Source organism: Dicentrarchus labrax, unplaced genomic scaffold (assembly GCF_905237075.1).
Source record: "Dicentrarchus labrax unplaced genomic scaffold, dlabrax2021, whole genome shotgun sequence".
Taxonomy (NCBI): Eukaryota; Metazoa; Chordata; class Actinopteri; family Moronidae; genus Dicentrarchus; species Dicentrarchus labrax.
This window is the reverse complement of record NW_026136705.1, coordinates 13,079,929-13,102,249: the sequence shown is the minus strand read 5'-3', so window position 1 is coordinate 13,102,249 and position 22,321 is coordinate 13,079,929. Positions and strand designations below refer to the sequence as shown.

Genomic DNA, 22,321 nt, shown 5'->3' with positions numbered 1-22,321 from the left:
GAAGTCTATGCCTACTTTCCAGGCCTACCTCACAGACTCAGACACAGAGAGACCCTTAAGCAGTGTGCAGTTAGTGAAACCACATTTTTTTCACATGTGCTGCAAAAGGGGCTACCCAGTCAGTGCAAAGTCGGAACATAGTGTACTCATTTTGGACACGACCTGCTCAAACAGGACTAGTCTCATAAAAACAGCATTTGAAGTTGCAAAAATACTTGCAAGAAACACTACATATTTAAAACCCTCGAACAACTTCCAAATTAGGAAAATGTGGCTTCTGCAACATGTTACATTATTGATACAAATTGGTCTGCAAGCCTGAGAAATATAAAGCTTTAAAATACCGAAACAAGTCATCACAGAACAAACCTGTATCCACACACAACCACTATCATGATCACAATATTAGGCGAAAAATTGTAAATGAACATCGAAAGACTAGCGGCAATTCAGACAGACCAGGTTTGGATCCCAACCTTAGATTGTGCATGGGGCCATCAATATGGTCAAATCCCATTTCATAGGTGCTGTCTGAGCTACCGGATGATGGTGACAAGGATCGGGGCTCCTTTTCCTCCAGCTGGATGTCAGGCTTTCCCTGGATTTCATCCTCTGAGTTCTCCTCCGATACTGATCCCACAATAAAGTGAGAGTGCAACGCCGCAACGGCGGGGTTCTTCTTAGCAGCACCGTCCTGCTGTGCCATGGCTGGGCGACACGAACAGGCTGCGAATACTGGCAAGAAACACAACAGTGGCAGCAACAGTTATAAAGGCGATACAGAGTCCAAATATCAGGGTACAGTGTGACACAAGATTGTCTTGACCAACATGTGATGCTGTTTGTCATATTGCAAAAGTGGGTTACATAAACTTAATCTTGATAAATCAACTGATATTGCAACACTTGAACTCACACTGGGAGCATCAGTACATCGTGTGCAACTTCTAAAAAAAAAAAAAGTACCATTGTTGGACATACAGCTGTATATCAGAATTCAAGAAGGATGAAATAATTACATTTGCACACATGCATATGTATGCAAATGTAATTATTTGCTTTATATGCACAAATGCTGGTTAACAGTAGTAACCAAACAGTCAGAAGCACCTGAAGCACTCTTGCAGGCTCAGATAACTGCAGCCACATGAAACAACACTGCCTATGTGAAAAGCATACAAACAGGTTTCACTCTGTAAAACATGCACAAATCCTGCCTGCATGTGAGATACACTTGTCTGCCAATTCAAACCAATGCACACAAACACACTTTTAGCCAATGTAAGGGTTGACACAATTGTATCACTACAATTGTAGGTTGAATGAATTGATTTCAGAGCACATCTCATCGTTAATACTAATATTACCTACTCTAGTGTCAGACTTCCTTCACTTTCTCGTTCAGTAGCTAAGTTACCGAGGGTGTCCTAACATCACCCTATGGAAACAATGACGGTGCTGTACAACATGTCTGTTTCTTTACATTGCTACAACTAACGTAATATATATAGATATATATATATATTTTAATACAACTAATCGTTAAAGCAAATAGAGTAAACTCCCGGGTAACGGCTTAGACACACCTTACCTAACGATAGCTGCTTGCGGGACCAGAAAAACAAGCCGAGCACTGCTGAGAGACACACTGCAAACGTGAGCCAGGGGAACATCACAGAGTGAGAGCGAGAACTGCATTTAGCTTCTTAACAGACTGGAAATTCGGACATAGACCATTTTATGTACCGTTAATGGTATATGTTAGCCGGTGGACTGCCTTCTAGCTGAGGTTAGCCGCTGCTTAACGTTAACGTTACCTGTCTAGTCACAGCTAGCTTCACAGCAGCCCCAGAGAGACTGAGACGATGGTGATAATAATGCAGGCGTTAGCTAGCTTACCGGCACAAGCTAATACAATTATCATGCCACAGTAGCGGCACTACTACAGTACTGCTGACTGCACTCTAACAGTGTACTGTCACGTTAATGCAGCGTGGTCGAAATCTTCTGAGCGCAACGGATGACAGGCAGACTGGTGTAACATAATCTAGGCTAGCAACTCACCGGTGGAGATAAACCGAGACGTAATCCTGAAAAAGTTCACTCCGAGAGATCGATAACTGAGCTGAGTCTGTCAGACATATCGGTTTCCAGGGATGATGAACAAAAAAAGAAAAAGATCACATCATGATGAGGTCACAGCCCCAGCAGACGCTCTAACAGCAGAGAGTGGGGTGATGTGCTGATGCGCAGGCAGGTTACTCCTGGACGTTGACCTCTGACCGCAGCTTCCGCTATAGAAATACAACAGGTAGAAAAGAGTCCACACGCGAGACGGTTCAACGAGTAGTATGTGGGGGATGAAATTAAAATGGGCGTGAAAAATGAAGTATTTCAGATGCTTTCACTCGTTTGCTATTATTTATTTATAGTTCATTAAAGTCGATTTTTTTAGTTATTCTACGTAGTTTAAAACTAGTAATAGTCTCAATATGAATATAGAAATTCATCTTAATGTTGCTAAATTAAACTATTAAAACAATATCAAATGTGTGAATAGCTAAACCTCATTACACACTGAAGCTGAACTTAAAAAAAAAAAGCTAAAACAGTTCATTGCTATTTCAATATTGCTACTGAAGCACTTTGCACTACCAATTACCAGGGACTTTCATATTATAGTCAGTGAGTGTATGTGTATATATATAATATATATATATATATATATATATATATATATATATATATATATATATTAAATATATATAATCCTTTTTGAGTTAGTTACATTTAAAACATTATTTCTTCTCTGCCTCTACGATTTTCTTCATGCTTTTTGTCTCTGTGATAATTGTGACTTGGCTGCTGTAAGAATACCCCATTGGTATTGATGAAGTGCTCAATCTATAGCACTCTTAATGCCACAGGCCACTATTACAGAATTGTTCTTATTCATTCAAACAATTGAGTCTTAGCATACTATACATCATAGTTACATCAAACAACAAAAGAAGAACATATTCACTGTACATTAAATACTTTCTATTTCAGCTAGATCTAGGAGGGCTTCATTCGCATATCAGATTCCAGAGCGGTTATTGTGGGCGGGGTTTAGTAGGGTGACAGGAGGGGCGGGTCCCGGAGGAGGTGGTCCCTCTTCATGCGTGTTCCGCGTGTACTGTGCGTACAGTAAATGTGAAATGATCTGCGTCTGCACCAGCTTCCAAAAATCTGCCCATGTGCTTTGCAAACATTAAAGGTGGCGTCTAGTCAGAATACATTTCAATACTTATGGGACGAAGACTTTTAATTCATTACTCTTTTTCATGGTTTATGTGAGCGTGTGTGTGTGTGTGTGTGTGTGTGTGTGTGTGTGCGTGTGTGTGATAATGTAAGCAAAGTATCTTACTAATAACTGAGCGGACTACTCTTGCAAAGGCTCTTCACTTCTGTTTGCATATCGGCATTCTGAAAGATAAGTCATGTTACTGCAGCACAAGTTCAAACAAGTAAGAGCAGAATTCAGCTAGTTGGCTGTAGGCTATTAGTCTGACAGCAAATTACTAATAATGACCAAAGAGACTGTTGCAGCTACAGGGTAGCATACAGTATTTTTTAAAGCAATGTATTGCTCCCACTAGACAGTGGAATGGACTGCAGGTTAAGCTGTATTGCTTGTCATGTGAAATACAGTAATGAATCATTCATCAATTTCATTTTTAATTTAATTTAATGAAAAAAAAAAACAGAACAGAACTTGATCTCAGAGGCTTCTCCTTCATCTGCCTTTATCACTATTGTATCTCTTTTTTTCATTTTTTATAGCTGACTAAACAAGTAAGAGCTTTATGTTTAAGTTTAATGCTGAAACCAAATCAAATCCATGTCAGAAAATATGGAGATTTAATTCTAGTGAAATAATCTCTCAATGCCAATGTCAAAACATCATAGAGTAACTTTAATGTAACTATTAATTAAAAATGCAGTGTTACTGCAATTGTGATCCACTAGATGGCTTCAGAGGGCATTTGTTTGCCATCTCTATGTGCAGTCAGTTTAGGACAATGGCAGAGTTCACAGCCCCATTCCCAGTTTGTCAAATACAAAAGTGAGCAGTGTTCACTAGTTGCAATCTGCAATTAGATCCATCTAAATCCTACTTTAAACATCTGCACACCTTTATGTATCCACAGTCTAGCAAAGCCCTGCATACATTTTAGTGCTTTATTCACAGTTACACAGGCTTTTGGATCTCTGTTAAGAGCATTATTCATATTGTATGCTACAGATTGTGTCTCAGCACTTACTTTCAGGTGAAATTTATAGCACCAATACATGCAGAGCATTCTTACAGCATCCAGGGATACACCATGTTGCTTTGACACTGTGTCATGCAAATTGGTAATGATTAATTTAAAAATCCCATCTGAGCTTTACAGACCTGAGAAAGTGTATTGCCTCTCTTGACACATCACAGATTAATTATACAAGGGCAGCCGCATGTGGTTTAAATATAATCTTACCTGCAAGTTAATAGTCTTTAAGTTAGTATTCCACACACTGCAATGTGAGACAACTGCTTTCAGCCCCACACCTATGCTACTGCCTGCCTGTCAACTAGGCCTAAAGAAGAGGAATATGGGTGGGTGAGGCAGTAAAAAGCTCTCCTTCCCCTTTGGTGCCCGAGGCCCTTTCTCCTTCCAACCCCCAAGAACTCCCTAGCACTGAAGGAAGACGTTTTTTTGCTGTCTGCAGAACTTTACAGTTGACCTCCTCACACATTTTTGAGCCAGTGGAGATGTGCTTTCAGTGTAACGCCACGCTCAGCCAAGGAGAAAATGGACACAATAGAGGTTTGAAAGGAGCCCAGCACAGAGGGGGGCCTTTCAGATCAATTTTTCTTCTAGGAGACCACCTGACTTTTTAGCACATACAGCTACAGCTTTGCTGTGGAGGGTCATGCCATGGTTGTTTTGTCATGACTGAAAAATGAACACAACGAGATTTTGAATGATAGCTTCCTTCTTCATTCCCTAAAAAAATGATGAAATTCAAAATATCACCCACAGATTTAACCTTTAAGAAGTACAGTGTTTTTGAGTTGATTCCACCAAGCACTGTGTCCACAGTTAACAGACTGCATAGTTAAACTGAAACTTATTTGCTCACCACAAAAAAACTGCAAACTGCATGAACCAATATTTAGTTTTAATTTGGCAGTAATATGTGCCAGAGCAAGAAGAAACCTGCAAGTGACAATTTTATTATTATTAATATTACAATTGCATTTGATTTATTCTGACATTTTACTGTACTGTTTTGCATTGATAATTCAAGCACTGTGATTTTATTTCAAAGCAACATTTCTATGGAAAAGCCATCACAGGCCAATGTATTAAAGAGAACTAGACATGGTATTGCAAAACGGTCACCATTTTTTCCCAATTATTTGCTCATATAAGCTAAAACGTTTTTGCTCCTCCTGATTGGTTTCCCTAGCCCCAGAGATCACACAAAAAATTACTTATTATTATCTAACTTTTTTAAATAGACCAATCTTAATGGGTTAAAAATTAATAACTGACAATGTGAGCCTTTAAAGGTGTCAACAATTTTACAAGTGTATTCTTTATAATGGCATATAGTATAGTATAGTATCCACCTCTCTTGATACATGTACTGGCTTTTCCCTTTGATAGCTCTTCCTCCACGCTGGGTGCCACATCCCTGCTGATGTCAATCAGGCAGAGGACACATCATCAGCAAAACTAGCAGCCTTCCATTGCTTGGTGTACAGCATGTGCATGAATGAACAGAGAATTTACTCTGCTGTGTCTTTGGCTTTTATCCAAGGGTAAGATATACCATCTCTTTTGCATATTGTATATATCCCTTTAACTGCCTGGTCAACCAAGCACATTTTGAGTCACTATATCTAATTGAGTGTTTAAATCTATTCAACCTGATTGAGCCATCTCTACCATTCGGCTACGGTATGTTATGTTAAAAAAATCCAGTAGAGGTCCTTCCATCTTTATACAGTAGGCCTGTTCATTTCCCCTCGAACAAAGAAGTGAAAAGCGGGAAAATCACCCCAGACATGTGGACTGTTTTTGGTGAAATATTGAAAGGTAAGCATATATTTTGGCACATCATACTGTCAGAGGCTTCAATGAACAAAACTATGTTACTTATTGCCACAAAACAAGTCTAACAAATGTGTCAGAATTTTTTGAAAACGACCTCAACCAAATGGTTGATTTGTCAGTTTATGGTAAACCTAGCAACATTAAGCAAATTTGATTAAAGTTGACTTTTTGCTATGGCATATTACCACAAATAAAGTGGGTCCAATGCCCAAAAACGTGTTTTTGTTGTGTATTTCTTCATAAATTAGCATTATATTTGATTTTTTTCCCCCAGGTTTTGCTATTTTTATGAATTTCGGTACTTTAACCATGAAACGACATCTCGACCATTTGGTAGAGGGCTGTATTTTAAAAACTATGGTTTCAGTTAAAAAAAAAATCAGCAGCTTGCTACATGTGTTTGCATGTGTGGACTCTGTATTTAAAAAGTGACATGACCTTGTGTCACAACGTACAACTGTCTTCTAATGCCTTCCAGTGTCTCCCTGTGAAGCTTTTTTGCTCTATATTCATGAACATATACAAGCATGCACTTACACTGCTGACACTGTGAATATATGTTAAAAAATATGTATAAATCTATATAATAGTGTGTGGAAAGGTCATAAACGTTTTATATTTAATAGTTTATAATTAATGTCCTTTATGTATCCCAAAAAAGTATTTCTGGTGCAGCTTGAAAACATGTACGCGCAGAGGGCTTTGCTGTCACAAGCAGAGATGTTTTGGGAATTGCCCTAGCAAGCAGTGAGCTGCAGTCATGCATGTGGAATGAAGTGTGCGGGACCACAGACTCACTCATTCACCTTTATTGCTCAGCCACCATTACTATGGCCAAGGGCATGGCAGCAGCTGCTGTTGTGCAGCACCACTTTTAACAAATAATAAAATGCAATACAAATTTAATTCTTTAGTGTCACATTTTTTTATTTGCCAGTTTAAAAAGAAAAACATGGTCAGTACTCATGGTAGTAGTAGTAGTAGTCTAAGATTGCTAACCAAAACCCTTACTTCACAATTAAAGTCAGAAGGTTCATAGCCAACTTTGCCATTTGACTGTCAATGCCTTTTGAATGACAGTGACAATAAATTAATGTGGTTAGAAGGGCAGCTGAGGGCAAGGCATTGCGAATCAAGCCCAGAAAGGGTAAACACAGGAGCTTAGGTTAAATTAAAGGATTACCTTTTAACATCCAGACAAATCCTAATCCACATTAGTTAACTGAACAGAACTCTTGAATCCACTTCAAATTCATCTACAATACGTGTCCATGTACAGACCTTGATCTTTGATGGTCTATAAAATAAAATAATTACTAATGAGCTTCACTATTTTTTTAGTTTTGTATTTATTGTGTGTAAGAACAGTGTTTAACACAGCAAGTACATTTCTATGCAGAGTGCATACGTAATGTGATATCTGACAAAAGACATCTGCATATGTAATGTGCTATTTAACATCAACAATACTATTTCCATATAGTGTAAACATATTAAGACAACTGTATGAATTGTGAAGATTTTATTTAAATTGTGAAAAAAAAGCACACAAAAAACAATTTACCTGAATAATTTGGCAGACAACCTGCAAGATTACTGAAGACATTTTACAATTGCTGGTTAAAAAAATAAAAAAAACAATCCTGAGTTTTCCATGGTGCGGATTTGGGGCATCAACAGAATGTGAAAGTGTGAATAGGTGGTATATAATGTCTTCACATCTCATTGGCAGGCTTTGATTAGGTGTGTTTTATACATGTACGTGAAAATAAAAATGACAAAATATTTACATCATCATACAGAATAAAGCAATAAAAAACTGTTTATTCATGGTTAAAGCACATTATTTTCCTTATAGAGCATTCCACTTTGGGCAGAGTTTTGCATAGCTCGGTTTCCCCAAAGAAATTCCAGGGACCATCTTTCATTTTAATTGCAAATCAAAAGACCCTGATGTCTAGGTTAAAACTGGGCTAAATGTGGTTGAATAAGTGAAAGCGTTGTTAGACATTTAGGTTGCATATAACCAAAGTACTGAAATGACTATATTCTAACGTAGTTAGAAGCGGCTTCACTGAAAGATAGTGAATATACTTAGGCCTAGTGTTGACATAAAGGTCTAGGTGTCTTTTGACCTGAAAATCATCAAATCAGTGTTTATTAGGCAAGTTTATTGAGATAATACCAAGTTAAATAGCAGCAAAACATGCAGTTTCTGCCGGTTATTTATTTTTGGTGATCATTATGTGCAGCTTTATAAACTTGTCTGTGTGACGATCACCAAATATCCACCTATCTATTGTGGAGGAAGTGGTCTATCAAGTCCTCTCACCAGATTATGTATATTTTGCAGTTCATTCATGGAACCCTTCACAGTGTTTCTCGATGGTGCAGACTTCTGCTTAGCCTTGCTTTTGTGACTGTGATTGTCAGACACTGGACTTGAGTTTCTGCTTCCTGATTTAGACAGCTCAGATTGTGAGTTTGAACTGCCGGGCGATCTGGTAGTACGCAGGTGGTTTTGGCTCGAGGTGACGGAGTTGGGGATCTGATAAGGGCTGAATCGCAACCAAGGTCGAGGGCTGCGGAAACAGTGGTTACTAGCCAGCGTAGAAGTTGCAGAGCAGGTGGGAAGAGCTGGAGCTATTGCGGCTGATGCTGCCATGTAGCGATATGGATAGGAGAGCAGTCCTCCAAAGGGTGACAGTGAGATTCCCTGTACGAAAAAATAAAATAGTTATTTTAGAAAATAGGATTTTCTGTTTTTTCTTTTTTACATGTTTATGTACAGACCTGTACAGTTTAGTAAATTAAATATCGAAGAAATAGATACTGAGGCATTAAACAGAAGACAAACACAAAAAATATGAAGTCGCAATGCCATGCATGCATCTGTGATTGGATTTAGTTTCTAACACCTTTTATTCCAATGTTTCAGCAAATGATGTCAGTGCAGGTAATTGATCTAATCCCATCAAGGAACAAGAGTAGTATTTAACACTTACACTTTACTCTGCATTGACTCTGACCAGCTTACTGCAAAGGTCTATATACTTTATATCTGTTTTCATAGAATTTCATTATTCTGAGGTTGAAACTGTTGTTTCAAGAGGCCAATTTTTACTCTTTGGGAAAATGTAGGTAAAGTGGAAATGTTATGCCAAGGAGAAAGGTTTGGGGTCCTTAAGAGAATGTCAGTTAGAAGTACACAGAATAAATCTGCACTTTACTAGACCCATTTACAGGAAATTATGCTCAAACTGCTTGTAACCCCTTAATGCACAGCCACATCTGTTTGTGTCCCCATGTTGCAGGTTGCAACCTTTCAGCTGAGGAGTGATTTTACTGTCTACAATTAGAGAAAGGTAGAAAAATAAGCAGAATTTTGTAATCATCTTATGAACTCTGCAATTCATTCACTCTTGACTCCTTGAAAGTTGGGGACCACTGGCCTGGATTAGAATATTAGTGTATTATAAAGTATACTAGAATGTACCAACGGATTGACCCTGCAGACTTTTTCCCTTTTCACCAGAAGTTCAACCCAGCTCCTTATCTGTGCTTTCCTTCAAATCGGCCCCCAATTAGACACCCTCCAAGCCCCTGCTTTACAGGCCAACTGGCCCTCCCTTGCTTGAACCAAGGAAGGGAGAGTTACAGTAGAAATTAACTTCCCATCCTTTTTCTCCTTGTTTTCCAGTTGAAACAGCAGTTTTGAAGAAATTTCTCCAACAACTCCTCTGGATAATAGTCTCCTGGCTCAATGATCTTTCATGCAGTACAATTTAGGGGTTAGATCACCCAAAATCCCAAAATATTTTGTCTTAGAGGGCCTAGAGATATCACCTTGTACATTTCTGCTGCTGTGACAATATGTGGTATTTAATTTAGGGTTATTGTGGATAATCCACACACCTCATTGTAAACAGTTTTCACCACAAGTGTTTTAGAACAAAGAAATAGTCCCGATGAAAATTCTCAGCTTTCAATATCTATTCACTATGTGTATTAAAATATATGTGTATATAAAACATTAGAATACAGTGCTCCTGCTGAAGTTTACCTGAGATGCCAGCATATGTTGTGACAGTTGAAACATGAAGGGAGATGGAGAGGTGATGCTTTGAGAAGAAAGGCCTCCATTTTCTAGGTTATTTACTCCAGGCAAAGAAGAAAACAGATGTCCCATACCCGTGGTGGAAAAAGCCTCTGGCTTCACTGACAACTGTCCAGGATTAAACAACAAAGGTGCCCCAAGTTTAAGAAACTGTTGGCTGTGCGCACTTGAGAAATCCAAAGTCTGAAGGTGTCCAGCGCTGAGGGATAATGAACTCACCAAAGGCAAGACCCCATCTTTGATTTCACTCATTTGGTTTTTGGAAGAATCGACCTCCACCGAGTACATATCATCCGACATTCTAAACATTGTTCTGTCTTTTGTTGTGTCCTGATTGCCATTGCTCATAGTGAGAGCTGACTTCCACAGTATCTCCTCACTCTTCTGACTCAGAGCAGACATATGTTCAGTCCTGGAAGAGCCGGTTTCAGCAGCATCCTCATCTTGTAGATCATCATCTGAATCACTTCCAATGTTGTTTTCATCTGTGGGGGGAAAAACATTACATTCATTAAATGTCTTTATAGTTAAAAGTAAAAAAAAATGTATATTTCTGCCTTGTTAGTACTGTATATTATTAGAACACTATTGGGACAGGGGTGATAGACTCTTGAGAGAGATGACTTAGAGCAAACATCTTGAGGCGTGAGAGAGACAGTGTTCTTCTGTGACTAACCCAACGGCGCCAGAAACAGATGATTCATTAAAGCAAACTATTTTTGTTTTATTAAATTGAGTCACACAGTAAATTGGGGTTGAGGTCTACAGTTGAACAACTTCCCTCTGTGTTTGGAATGTTCACATTGCTGCCATCCTAGTACTCAAATACGCATTATGTAACCGCAGAGTCCCCGGTCCAGTGTCACCTTAATCCCACATGATAATGATGAATGGATACGATCATGTTGTAAAAGACTCTTGAATCCTCAAATACAGTAGTTATGGTAAGTCCTGTAGAAAATCATTTGGTTTATAGAAACGTTGCCATAAAGGCTGCTTAATGATGAAACAGACAGTAAGTTAACCACCTTGACAGGTTGGTGTGGACATCAGAGGGCTGCTCACCAGCTCCCAAGGGGAATACAAAGGATCACTGGTACTGGGTTGCTCACACGAGTCATCAGAATCAGCACAGTCCTGGTCCGCTTTGCTTCGATTCTCGTGCAATGAAGAGATGTTTAACTGCTTATTCCTGTGTACCACAAACTGAGATTAGGTCTACCCATGCAGGCATGTCCTTTAATATTCTGATGGATTCTGAAGACAAAAAAAAATACCTCTTTTCTCGTTTCCCATTTCCAGTGTCTCTGAATCCTTTGGCAAAGGGATTGTTGTCGATTTTTAGCTGTGTAATCTTATGGGGAAAAAAAGTGGTGAGTTAGTCATTGTAAAAATACAGCTCCTTGTTAAGTGATAGATAAGTGCAACATTAGTATCCATAAAGTTCATAATGAGGACCAAGTTTTGGAGAATCTTTTTTTAGGCTTTATAACACTAAAATATACATCTCAGTTTCTCAAACCATCCCAAAAGGCGCCAGACTTGTGTTTTTATCAACAAATTTCCTATAAATAAAATCCACAACCCTGCAGGATCATTGCATTACCTGCTATAATGCACGCACAGGACTAGATTAGGTCTTGCTATTTGTGCATGTGTGCACGTGTGTGTGGAGGAAGGAGGATGTGAGAGGATGAAGGTTACCTTTTCATTCTGATACGCAGTGACAGCAATGAACTCGGTCTCAGGGAAAACATAAGTCCGGAAAGTGCTGTAGGGAAGCTTCATGATGTCGTTGGCTCTCACAACATGAAATCTGGGTTGGTATTTATGCATTGAGTTCAAAATGGTCTGCAACAATAAAAGCAAAGAAAGTCTAGAATGAATATTGCTGGCAAGTTGCCTAGTACATGATGTAACTGACTTAAATGATAAGTAGGCTAAGTGATAAAATAAGTAACAAGGTCACTTTGAACTCACATTGACATGTGCAGCCAGTTTAAAAATAAGTCATATATGCTATAATTAAAATTTCTGTTATTGTTACTTACAAATCCATGTTTGTCCGAAATATTATTAGTGAGTTTGAGTTTATGAAAAGCAACGGGCTTGCTCATCCACTGCTCTCCTTTGGACGGACTGTCCGGGTGGATGTACATGCGCTTTGGCATCTCCGGGTCGCCCTTCCCAGCCACAGTCCAGCCGGAGTTGTGAAACTTGTAGCGGCAGTCATCAACGGCGACAATGTCCATAAGCAGGATATATTTTGCTGTTTCATCCAGCCCGTCTACCCGCACTTTGAAAGGTGGAAACATCCTCCTGTATCAAAAAAATAAACGAATATTGGGTTACATTCATTAATGTTAGAAATGGGTTTTGGAGCATTTTTCCCCATTAATATAAAATATGAAATATGGAGTATTTAAACGTCTGATCATAGTGGGAATGTAAAATAATTGTATGACATTGTTATTAATAATATAGCACGGATTGAACAGGGGCCCTGGAACTAAGTAATGGTCTCCTGTGGCCCCCGACCTAGGACTAATATAGGCCTACTGGTAATCACAAACTTAAAAATGACTCTTACATTGGTATTATCATCATCATTTTTTTTTTCTACAAGACATCTACAAATCTGATCATATTGTAATCTTAAAACGATGGAATTTCAAACCCACGGATAAGTCCTATAATGGCCCTGTCATGGATTCAATGAGCAGTAGTTTTCCATACCTTCCTGATTTTGTAATAACCATCTCAGTCCCCCTTTTGTGAAATTCACTCCATAGATTCTGTGAGTCCAGAGTGACTTTCGGGTCATCATCCTGCCCTTCATCTGACTGCAGGCTCTTTAAGGACCGCGGGTGAACTGGCTGATGTTGGCGTCCCAGAGCTGCGTGCAGCCCCGCTTCCAGAGGTTCGGACAGGGATGCGACTTCTGGGAAAGTGAGCGCAGGGAAAAACGAGGGCTGCGCGGCGGCAACGAAGGCTGACAAGGGCAAGGCACCCGGTCGATGAGCTTGGAAAGGATGGTAAGCCATGGCAGCCGCTGTGTCAATTGGATCTCTCATCAGGACATCCGATACAAAGTCTCAGCCCGCTTGCTGCTGGAGGCGCACGGACTTTCACATCCAAAGTTACCTTATTAACAGTTTGTGAGTTCCGAAGCATGGCCAAGAGTTTAGATGAGGGAACGGAGATTTCTAACGATTCTGGGGCAAAAAAAAGGCAAGGATGGTCCTGAATGTATCCGCTGGTAGATCCACCACGGAGAGGACAGCGCGCTTTGGGACCATGCGCAAAGCTTGTTTCGAAAGCTGCAGTGGCACTGAGGAGTGAGGGCAGAGAGAGGAGTGGAGTCTGCCCTCTCAGGCACATGGCACATTAACGAGCCAAACGTCTTCGGCGAAGCAACTTCTCTGTCCGAACCTATTAGAGAGCGCTGGGCGTGGATAGAAGGAGACAGCCGGATTTGAATGGGTTAGTAACACAGCATTAATGAATTATTAAAGTAACTTTCAACAATTTCGGTTTTTATGATGTTATAGTAACAATAGTAGTAATGGGAATTAATAATACTTTTTTTTATTTTTTTATTCAGCCAATACTACTACTTCTACTACATAATAATAATAATAATAATAATAATAATAATAATAATAATAATAATAATAATGATAATAATAATAATAATAATAATAATAATAATAATAATAATAATAATAATAATAATAATAATAATAATAATAATAATAATACACAGCTGATGGTCCTCCTGCCATCTTCCCAAAATGTCAGTCAGTGGTAACTAATTAAAAACTATTAAACTATTAACTAACTATTAAAAATAAACTTTTACTCTTGTGCTGTGCCACTGCCCGACTCTATATCCGTTTATCCGTCTTTTGGAAACATCGCCACTTTTTGATTAAGTATGGAGGGATGAGTGAATCTGTTCATTAAGGCGGACCTGGCGCCAGTTTGCTGGCGTCCCACAAAGAGCTCTCTTCTGTCACTTCACATTAGGAAACTCTCCAAATCCTCAAGTCTCCTGCTCCAGTTTCCTTTTCGGGTGCAGCCTGGAGTCTACACGGCTTGCTTTGGTGATGCAGGAGAAAACCCCCGAGTTAAGAGTGAATGTGATTGAAGTCCAGTGATGTAAATAAAAGCAGCACTCGACTGATGAAATACTTTTTTTTCGTTATGAGATAAACTGTCGGGCATTTTGCCTCCTCACTGATGACAAGACGAGCTTCCCCCCCCCCCCCATATTTAGGGATATAGGCCTATGTTTTATTTGTTTTTTATCTCTAGATTGAGCAGTAAACTGACTTGGGGTGAAATTTGCACGGGTTTTCAATAATTCATCCATCAATTAGCTATAGTAGTTGAGTAGGCCAAAGTGAATTTTTCGGGGCAAAAAAAAAACAAAAAATCTAATTCAGCTTCCTTGGTACCATGTGATTGGGTTAACAAAAGATGGACCTGCTGTAGATTGTAATTGTGATTCATCAGGTTCACAGGTGATATTAAAGGACTCTATTCCAGTATAAGTCTAATATTACAAGGCTTTAACCGTATTTATTAAAACAATATATATATATATATATATATATATATATATATATATATATATATATAATTGCATTTATTTAAAAAAATATACGTCTTAATTAATCATCATCATTTGTAGTTTCTTTTAACATCTTCCTGCATTTACGTCAACAGAAGCGTGGGGAATCTTTCCGGCTCCTTAATAACAAGACAGGCAGTGCAGTGAATAACCTCAGCATGTGAGTAAACTGGTTGGAACCATAATGAGATAATGATAATAAAGGGAATTAAACAAACACACACAGTACACCCACACACATTGACCTCAACGTCCAATGTCTTCTCTGGATTTGCAGAATGATAATCTCATTGAGATTGCCCACCCCAGTAATCCACAATTTTCTTTCCTTTTCTAGGTGGGGTTGCTAAATTACTGTTTCTTCACTGACACAATTACAACAAACTGTTTAGAATTTAGTGGAAAGAATTATGTTTGCTTTGTTGACATCTTTGTAAGGCTTACTGAATAGGCCTATTTACAGGCCTCTAAAGTTATTGAAAAGGTTTGACTGTTTTATGTAAATCAGTAATTAAAAAATCTTTAGCTTTTTTATTTACTTTTCATTTAAGTTTTGTGAAAATAAAACATTGCATGCAAAAATCACATTCCATGCTTATGTGGTTCTTGTACCATCACGTAAAACAGAATATAACTCTGCACAGGATTTCACAATCATTGAATAATGCAAACTAGAAATAAAAGAAGAACTGCTGTTTTTCTCTCTGCTGTATACCTAGGGCTGAACCACGATGAGTACAAGGTGAAGTGGAGTGCTGCTTGACAGTTACAAGGCAGGAAAAGCTTCAGATAGGAAGTGATCTCACAGGTCCCACAGAATGATGAATGGCTCCCAAGATAGTGAAGGGTAATAACTTGTAATCGAAGCCATAAGATGAGTTCAGAGAAGCGTGATTGAGCGATGAAGGGTGGGAAGACATTGTTCTCCATTCCTTTCTGTATATGTTCACAGAAATGGCGTGCACGAGGTTGCCTGTCTAACACAGCCATTGGCAACACTGCGCGAAAGGGTTTGGGGTTGAAGAGGGGAGTGGCGGTGGTCTGCTTTTCCTCACTCAGCGCTACTGTGAGGGATGGATGGTCTATACTCCGCCATTCTTCTCCGGTGCAGCTCCAGCCGACAGCTTGGGAGAAGCACCAGAAACAGGAAGGAGGCAATCAATCTGAGTGATGGTGCATGAATTTCACCTCTCTGGTCACAGTCCACACCTGGGACAAATTCAGAAGAATGTTCGGCCACTGAGGGTTCCTGGCAAGTCATCCAAAGGGCAAGCCAGTAAAGTACGAATCACATCTGAAGGTTGGAGTGCACTCTTAAATGACAAACGGGAGGAAGAGGAGAGGAAGATAACTTCAGTGTGGACTTAAGGCTGAGCAAAGAGGTCTAAGGGCCGGTCACCTCGAGTGTTGTCTGGGCTCTGTATTGTCTTGTTTTAATCATCATATCATGTGGGTAACATAATAGACACAACATATGGATCTGTTTATCCTGACTGTAAGATCTGGATGGTGGGATTAGTGCAGCTCCAAAACCAGGGAGTTTTATCACAGAAAGGCTTAATTATTTATTCAATTTGAGTATCTTTCCTGTAATGTGCAGGAAAAATATTCAGACCCTGTGCCTCCTTTTATTTTTTATTAAAACATAATGAACCATATGTACATTAGAACAACCTACATGGAAACATTTGTCCATGCTTATCTGGAGTGATTCATGATGGTATCACTTTCCCTGCCAGAGCTCAGGGTTCAGTACTTTCTGAGCTCCTGCAGAGTGGAATGTGAATGTGGCTCATTATTACAAAGAGGTTAAGATGATGAACTCCATGTTTTTTGTTCTTTTTTTTGTGTGTGTTTAGGTGTTCACTGCACTGTACTACAACTATAGCGTATAAGCTACAAATTCTGTATATACTCTATTAAGAAAAGAGTTAGCAATCTTACAAAACATTTATTCCAGAATGAAACTATACTTTTGCAATTTACAGGGACTTAAAAGTAAACACAGAACTTGCACAATATACATGATATGGAAGGGTCATTGCCTTTGTTGTCCTATTGTTTCCAACAATAAGGAATAGCTTAAGGGATATTCCTAACACTGAAGAGCAATTCTGTAAATTAGGCATTTACACCACAGCATCTATAGTCTCTAGTTATAGATATTCAGATATTCAAAAAAAGTATCAAGAGCTCTTAAATATAGCACATAAATAAAGTGCAGACTCTAAACTGTCTTACGTCATTCATTTTTCAACTTTTCACAATGGAGGTGACAAAATAATTTGACAAGATAACAGAGATTTAAACTAAGTCACCAACATAGTACTTATTTGGGGTTTTTTTTGGATGAAGATACAGTACTATTGGGCATTGCCAGTATGGGGTTCCATAGTTATTGTGATGGCCCTCATTATGCACCTTTATTTTGCCTATTTGAATGGGACTGCAGGACTGTTCTAAAGGTCAAAAGCACTACTACTACACCACTAGTCTTTTGCATCACAGCATGAGAAATCCTCTGCCCCAGGTTAGTGTTCCATTTACCACTGTTCAGTTGTCTTCTTACTTTTGAAAAGTTTGTTAAGAGCCACAATTAGGATGCCAAGCTTTGGCAGTTAATACCTGAAAGAAGGCACTGACTGACTGTCCCATAGTCATCAGCACACACCTGGTACCTTCCCTGCTCTGCCCAGCCTGCACTGCAACCCTCTTTAATCAGCTGACTTATCACTGAGATAAGTCTATGTTATGTTTAATAAAAGCAGGAATGCTGAAGCCAAAATCTCAGTCAGACCAACATCATAAAGTAGATAGCATTCCTGCCACAGGGCACTCATAACCTGGATAGCCTGGCTTCATACACAACTGATCCATTAGTTTTTTCCTGTGTTTGTACACACACTTACCCTTTGTTCCGCATTGAAAGCCACCAGCCAGCTTAAAGGAAAGTAATATTAGCCCTGTCTAAAGTCATTAACGCTGAAGCAGACTGGTTGATATTACTCTCGATTTGACCTCCATTCTTACCGGTAGCACTTTAGCCACACTTATTCAGTTCAATGGTAGAATGAAAGAGGACATGAATGTTACAATAAAAGCAGAATGGATGTATAGAAATGGAAAGGCAATGTGTTACATAGAAGTTTTCTTTTGATTAGTGTGTTATATTGAGGTTGATCTTAATCTGTAGTTACAGCCTCATGTACATCCCACTGACATAACAATATGACAGCAAGCAAATATGTGCAATTAAGTGATCCAAGTTTGATTGAATATAAGCACATTTATCTAAGTAGTAGCTTTGCCACAGCATGCACAGGAAGCGATTTGGTTCAAGTTAGTTCAGTAAATGGTATGAATCGGGCTGGGCGATAAATCAATTTTATCGATTAATCCGAATTCGTAGTTAAACACGATTTATTTTTGGTTAAAATCGGTTTTCTCTTGAACTTCCACAACACCGGTGCTCCCTTTGGGCTCCCGTAGGTCAGAATGCGCTGACCCCTCCCCCCGCCTCTCCACAGATAAACACAACATGGCAGCATGCCATGATGAGCTCATCCCCAAAAAAGGCACAGTGTCGTCGGTTGTTTGGAACTGGTTTGGTTTTGTGGTGTCCGACAGCGAACAAACCATGACCCACTGCAAGTTTGTTTGAAAGCTGTTGCAACCAAAGGTAGCAGTACGACCAATTTATTCCAGCACCTCAAGCAGATGCATGCAGCCGAGTGGGAAAAATCGATCAAAATCGTAAATTGGGTTTGGTGTGGAAAAATCTGAGATTTTATTTTTAAGCCATATCACCCAGCCCTAGGTATGAATGGAATGGTTTTTAAAATATTACATATAGCAACTGCAGTCTGTACATGGACTTCCAACATGTACTTATTGGCATCCAGTCTGAAGCCTTTCGTAAAAGACACTGCACAGAAATTCATAATTTTGCTACAACTTGTGTTTTCTGACATTCAGACATTCCATAATTTAGTTGTAAAAGGAAAAGACACAGTAGCTTTAAACTAAGAGGCTGAGACAGAAAGAAAGAGCTAGATGGCTCGTATGACATTTGAATTTATGTGAAGGTCTAGTGTGTTTAGCCACTGACCTTTAAGAGCGAGACGCCCTGTCTACGAGATAAACCTAATGTTATAGTAATGAATTTTGGGTTGCATTAACCCATTTGTGGTGGTGTTTCAAGCACAGACTCCAAGGGTCTGGGATTCCAACCTAATCTAATGACAGAGAGGCAGAGACACAACTAATCATAAAGAGAGGGCCAAGTCATTGTTCTTGCTGCAGGACTATAAATATATAGCCCTAAATTTAATTAGAGCCTAATAGACACGCTGTAAGAGACGCCAGTCAATTCTAACCATCTTACAGCCTCGTGAACTCCCAGTGTAAAGTGACACTGGCTACAAAACGTCCAATGGCCTTTGAAAAAAAGCCTCTTTTGCTCATTTAATGGAATTAAGAAATATTATTGCTTCCTAAACAAGTTAGATGTCCGACTAGCAGACTTCTTATTTTGGAAATAAGTCTAATGCTTAACAGAGTTGACTCCCTGTTAAAGCACTGTGGCATCACTATGAGTTTGTTTGTTTAGATTTATTGGATTTACAGGAAGGTGTTTTCCTAAAAATCCATTTAACAAGCTTTCAGAGCGATTGACAGTCTAACCGGCAACTGATGACTATGTGTGTGGCTCTCAAATGTGAAAGCGTCTGGCATGTTTTTAATAAATGGCTTTCTTAGTTTTTTTGTTAAATCAAATGCATCAGCACTTGAATTGCAAGTGTAATACAATACAACCTAAATTAGTTTTGATCTTAGATCAAACAAAGACAGCCTGGTCAGGACCATGGTGTCCTTTACTTGACTGTAATTATCATAGAATTAATAACTATAATAACATCTGTTTAGAGTATTTATAGATACACTATCCAGATAATTGGAAATATTAAATATTGAAATATTGGCTTGAACTTTGGAGCTACTATATGTGAGAACATACTGTTCTCAAGGCATGAAAGCAACTTAGATAAGTCAGTGGGGCAAAAACATTTTGGACTGAGAATAAAACAGGTCATGTCTGACTGAGGACATTATTTTCAACAAAGGTTTAGACCTTTATCCTGTGGGAAGCTGTAGCTCTCTGGCTGCTTTGCTGCATTAGATTTGCTATTAAATCATTTACTCCCTGTCATTATAAGCCTGCCACTCCTGTGCATTTTCTGGTGTCCAAAGTGTCAGAAATCCCCTCAGAGAGACAGCCAGCAGAAGGCTTTTGTAGAGCTGCCTTTTAAGTCATATCTACCCTGCCTCACCTAAAAGTCTTTATGGAGCATCATCTTTTAGTTCGTTTGGAATTCCTAGTAGCAGTATGAGGGCCCTGTCTGCTGTGCATGGCACTTCTGCGTGCTTTTTTTTCTTGAAGCAGAAGGGACTTTGCATAGCGAAATAAGCCTGCCTCCATGCCTGAGGCAATACTCAATATTACATGGTAGCGAGTGTAGCTGTGTGGCAGGGCATCTGACTTTATACAGAAAAGCTACAAAAGCTTTACTCTATGATAATGCTTTTTCTGCAACAATAACACACATAACATGACTTACATGATTCTTTTTGAAAGTACAACAAATTAGTATCAGATGATGAAGAAATGGTGGTTACCTAACTAACAACTGATATGCAAAAGTGAAGCTCAGCTAAGTTAATTGAGAAGACCTTCGCATTATGCCTAATATATTCACAATTCTTTCAATCTCGTTTCTAATCAGCTATGGGCGTTTACGCTTTCAGTTAATCCAATCAGCCACAATTTCCTCCAGCCAATCATGTTGCTGCTTTCAAATAAAAATCGGTTTTAATATGCTCAGATAGACTGGCAATTTGTTTGTGGTGTGTTTAATTTCACGTTGATTCATTGCAAAATTGCTCAGTAAATTTGACAATTGCAATTTTACCAATGATAAAATAAGGTATTTAGCACCTATGAAGATGATGGTGCCACTATCATCATTAGTGCTGGTGTTATTTATTAGGTCTATGTTTAATTCATGTTGGGTTGTCATAAATACTTTTACAACAGCAATGGGTCTAATGACTGCATGTAATGTGAAAAGGGTTGTTTGGTAGTGATAAACCCATAAAGATTATCAGTGGGCTCTTTTCCTCAGAGAGCATTTTAGTGTCTTTAAGCTCATTGTTTTAGTTTTACGGCTATGTTTTATTTTCAGTGGTAACGGTATCACGACATCAACTTATCTTATAGCTAGTGGTCTGTTAAACTTCAAAATTTAAATTTGTGTGCTTTAGAAAGCAGTTCAGTTTGACTTGATAAACAAACGGAACAAGTTCAATAATAAAGACAGACTAAAATGTATAGCTATGCATATATATAAACAGAAATGTAAGAATAGTGCAATGGTGAAGAGCGCAAAGGATTGGACTATATTAACCATGTAATGCATATTTATTTGCTTCAGTTTCTTGAAAAAGGAACTACCTAGCCTACCAGAGCTCACTCATTTACTTTGATGACACTATTTTATGTCACACTAGCTTACTTGTTGTTAAGCTTAATGGTTGCCTACTGCCTAAGTTAGGCTGGCTGTATTGAAACATTTGAATAGTGATTAAATTCACAACAGTGACAAACAATACAGAGGATTAGGTCAAACACTATAATTACCTGACTGTCACCAATGAAGACAGGTCAGTTTGACGTGGATAATGCTCTGCAGGAAACTTGATTTGTGTTTGTTAACCAACATTGACACTATAGTCAGTGTTTTACCAGGTGTCCATCTGTGCTCATGCCTGAACCTATACAAAGTAATGTATACTCCGGTAGGATTAAACACAGTCTTTTCCAGAGGTTACATACAAAAAGAAGCAGGCCCCCCTCACACACCGTAAACTTCTCAGCAGGTCACCTGTGTCACACAATTCAAATCCCCTTATGCTGTACAGCTGAAAACTACGCCTAGATCAGAGTTTTTCAAACATTTTAAAGCATTCTCTCCAAAATCTCCTCCTATCCCTTGATAAAATAGAAACAGCATTTCCAGATATGCAACTTCCTGGTTCTTCAATTCAATGCTAATTATTCGTGTGAGGTGAAATAGATTTTCTGGGAAACAACAGCAGGACTTAAAGACAGCTAAACAACTTAGAAGGTCCAGTGTGGCAGCTTGCTTTGAATAGATTAAGTCACATTTCTACTAGTCTATTTAGGTAAATAGATGCATTACAATAAAAAATTAGATTTTTCACAGTGTCCGTAATTAAGGTTCTGCTATGGTGCATGTTGAACCAATACAAAGTAATGTAAAGTAGGTGGCGGTACTGTGGGTGGTTCATTCTACTGAGAATAGAGCTGCAGTGACCATATTAGACCATAATAGCTGAGCC

At 38.8% G+C, this 22,321-nt stretch overlaps 2 protein-coding genes across 8 annotated transcripts in view; both read right to left on the bottom strand.

Annotated features, from left to right (window-relative positions):
• acaca (acetyl-CoA carboxylase alpha) overlaps window positions 1-2,270 on the bottom strand; it is a 34,117-nt gene extending 31,847 nt beyond the window's left edge. For 2 of the 7 annotated variants that reach the window (XM_051401992.1, XM_051401991.1), the window contains exons 1-2: window positions 1,592-1,914; window positions 477-735 (exon numbers count right to left, since the gene is read on the bottom strand). In XM_051401992.1, the coding sequence (XP_051257952.1) occupies window positions 477-735; window positions 1,592-1,673 (341 nt within the window). In that variant the 5' untranslated portion in view covers window positions 1,674-1,914. Of the gene's footprint in view, window positions 1-476; window positions 736-1,591; window positions 1,918-2,064 lie in introns of those variants that run through there. The other 5 variants (XM_051401989.1, XM_051401988.1, XM_051401987.1 and 2 more) reach the window with 5 other exon arrangements.
• Window positions 2,271-7,479: 5,209 nt separating this feature from the next.
• Window positions 7,480-13,599, bottom strand: LOC127364447 (T-box transcription factor TBX2b-like). The gene is made up of 7 exons (XM_051402006.1): window positions 13,003-13,599; window positions 12,318-12,585; window positions 11,971-12,117; window positions 11,544-11,620; window positions 11,295-11,458; window positions 10,213-10,751; window positions 7,480-8,865 (listed from the first exon to the last, which is right to left on the bottom strand). Exons 1-7 carry the CDS (start codon window positions 13,338-13,340, stop codon window positions 8,446-8,448), a joined length of 1,953 nt encoding a protein of 650 aa, XP_051257966.1. The 5' UTR covers window positions 13,341-13,599; the 3' UTR covers window positions 7,480-8,445.
• Window positions 13,600-22,321: the final 8,722 nt, after the last annotated feature.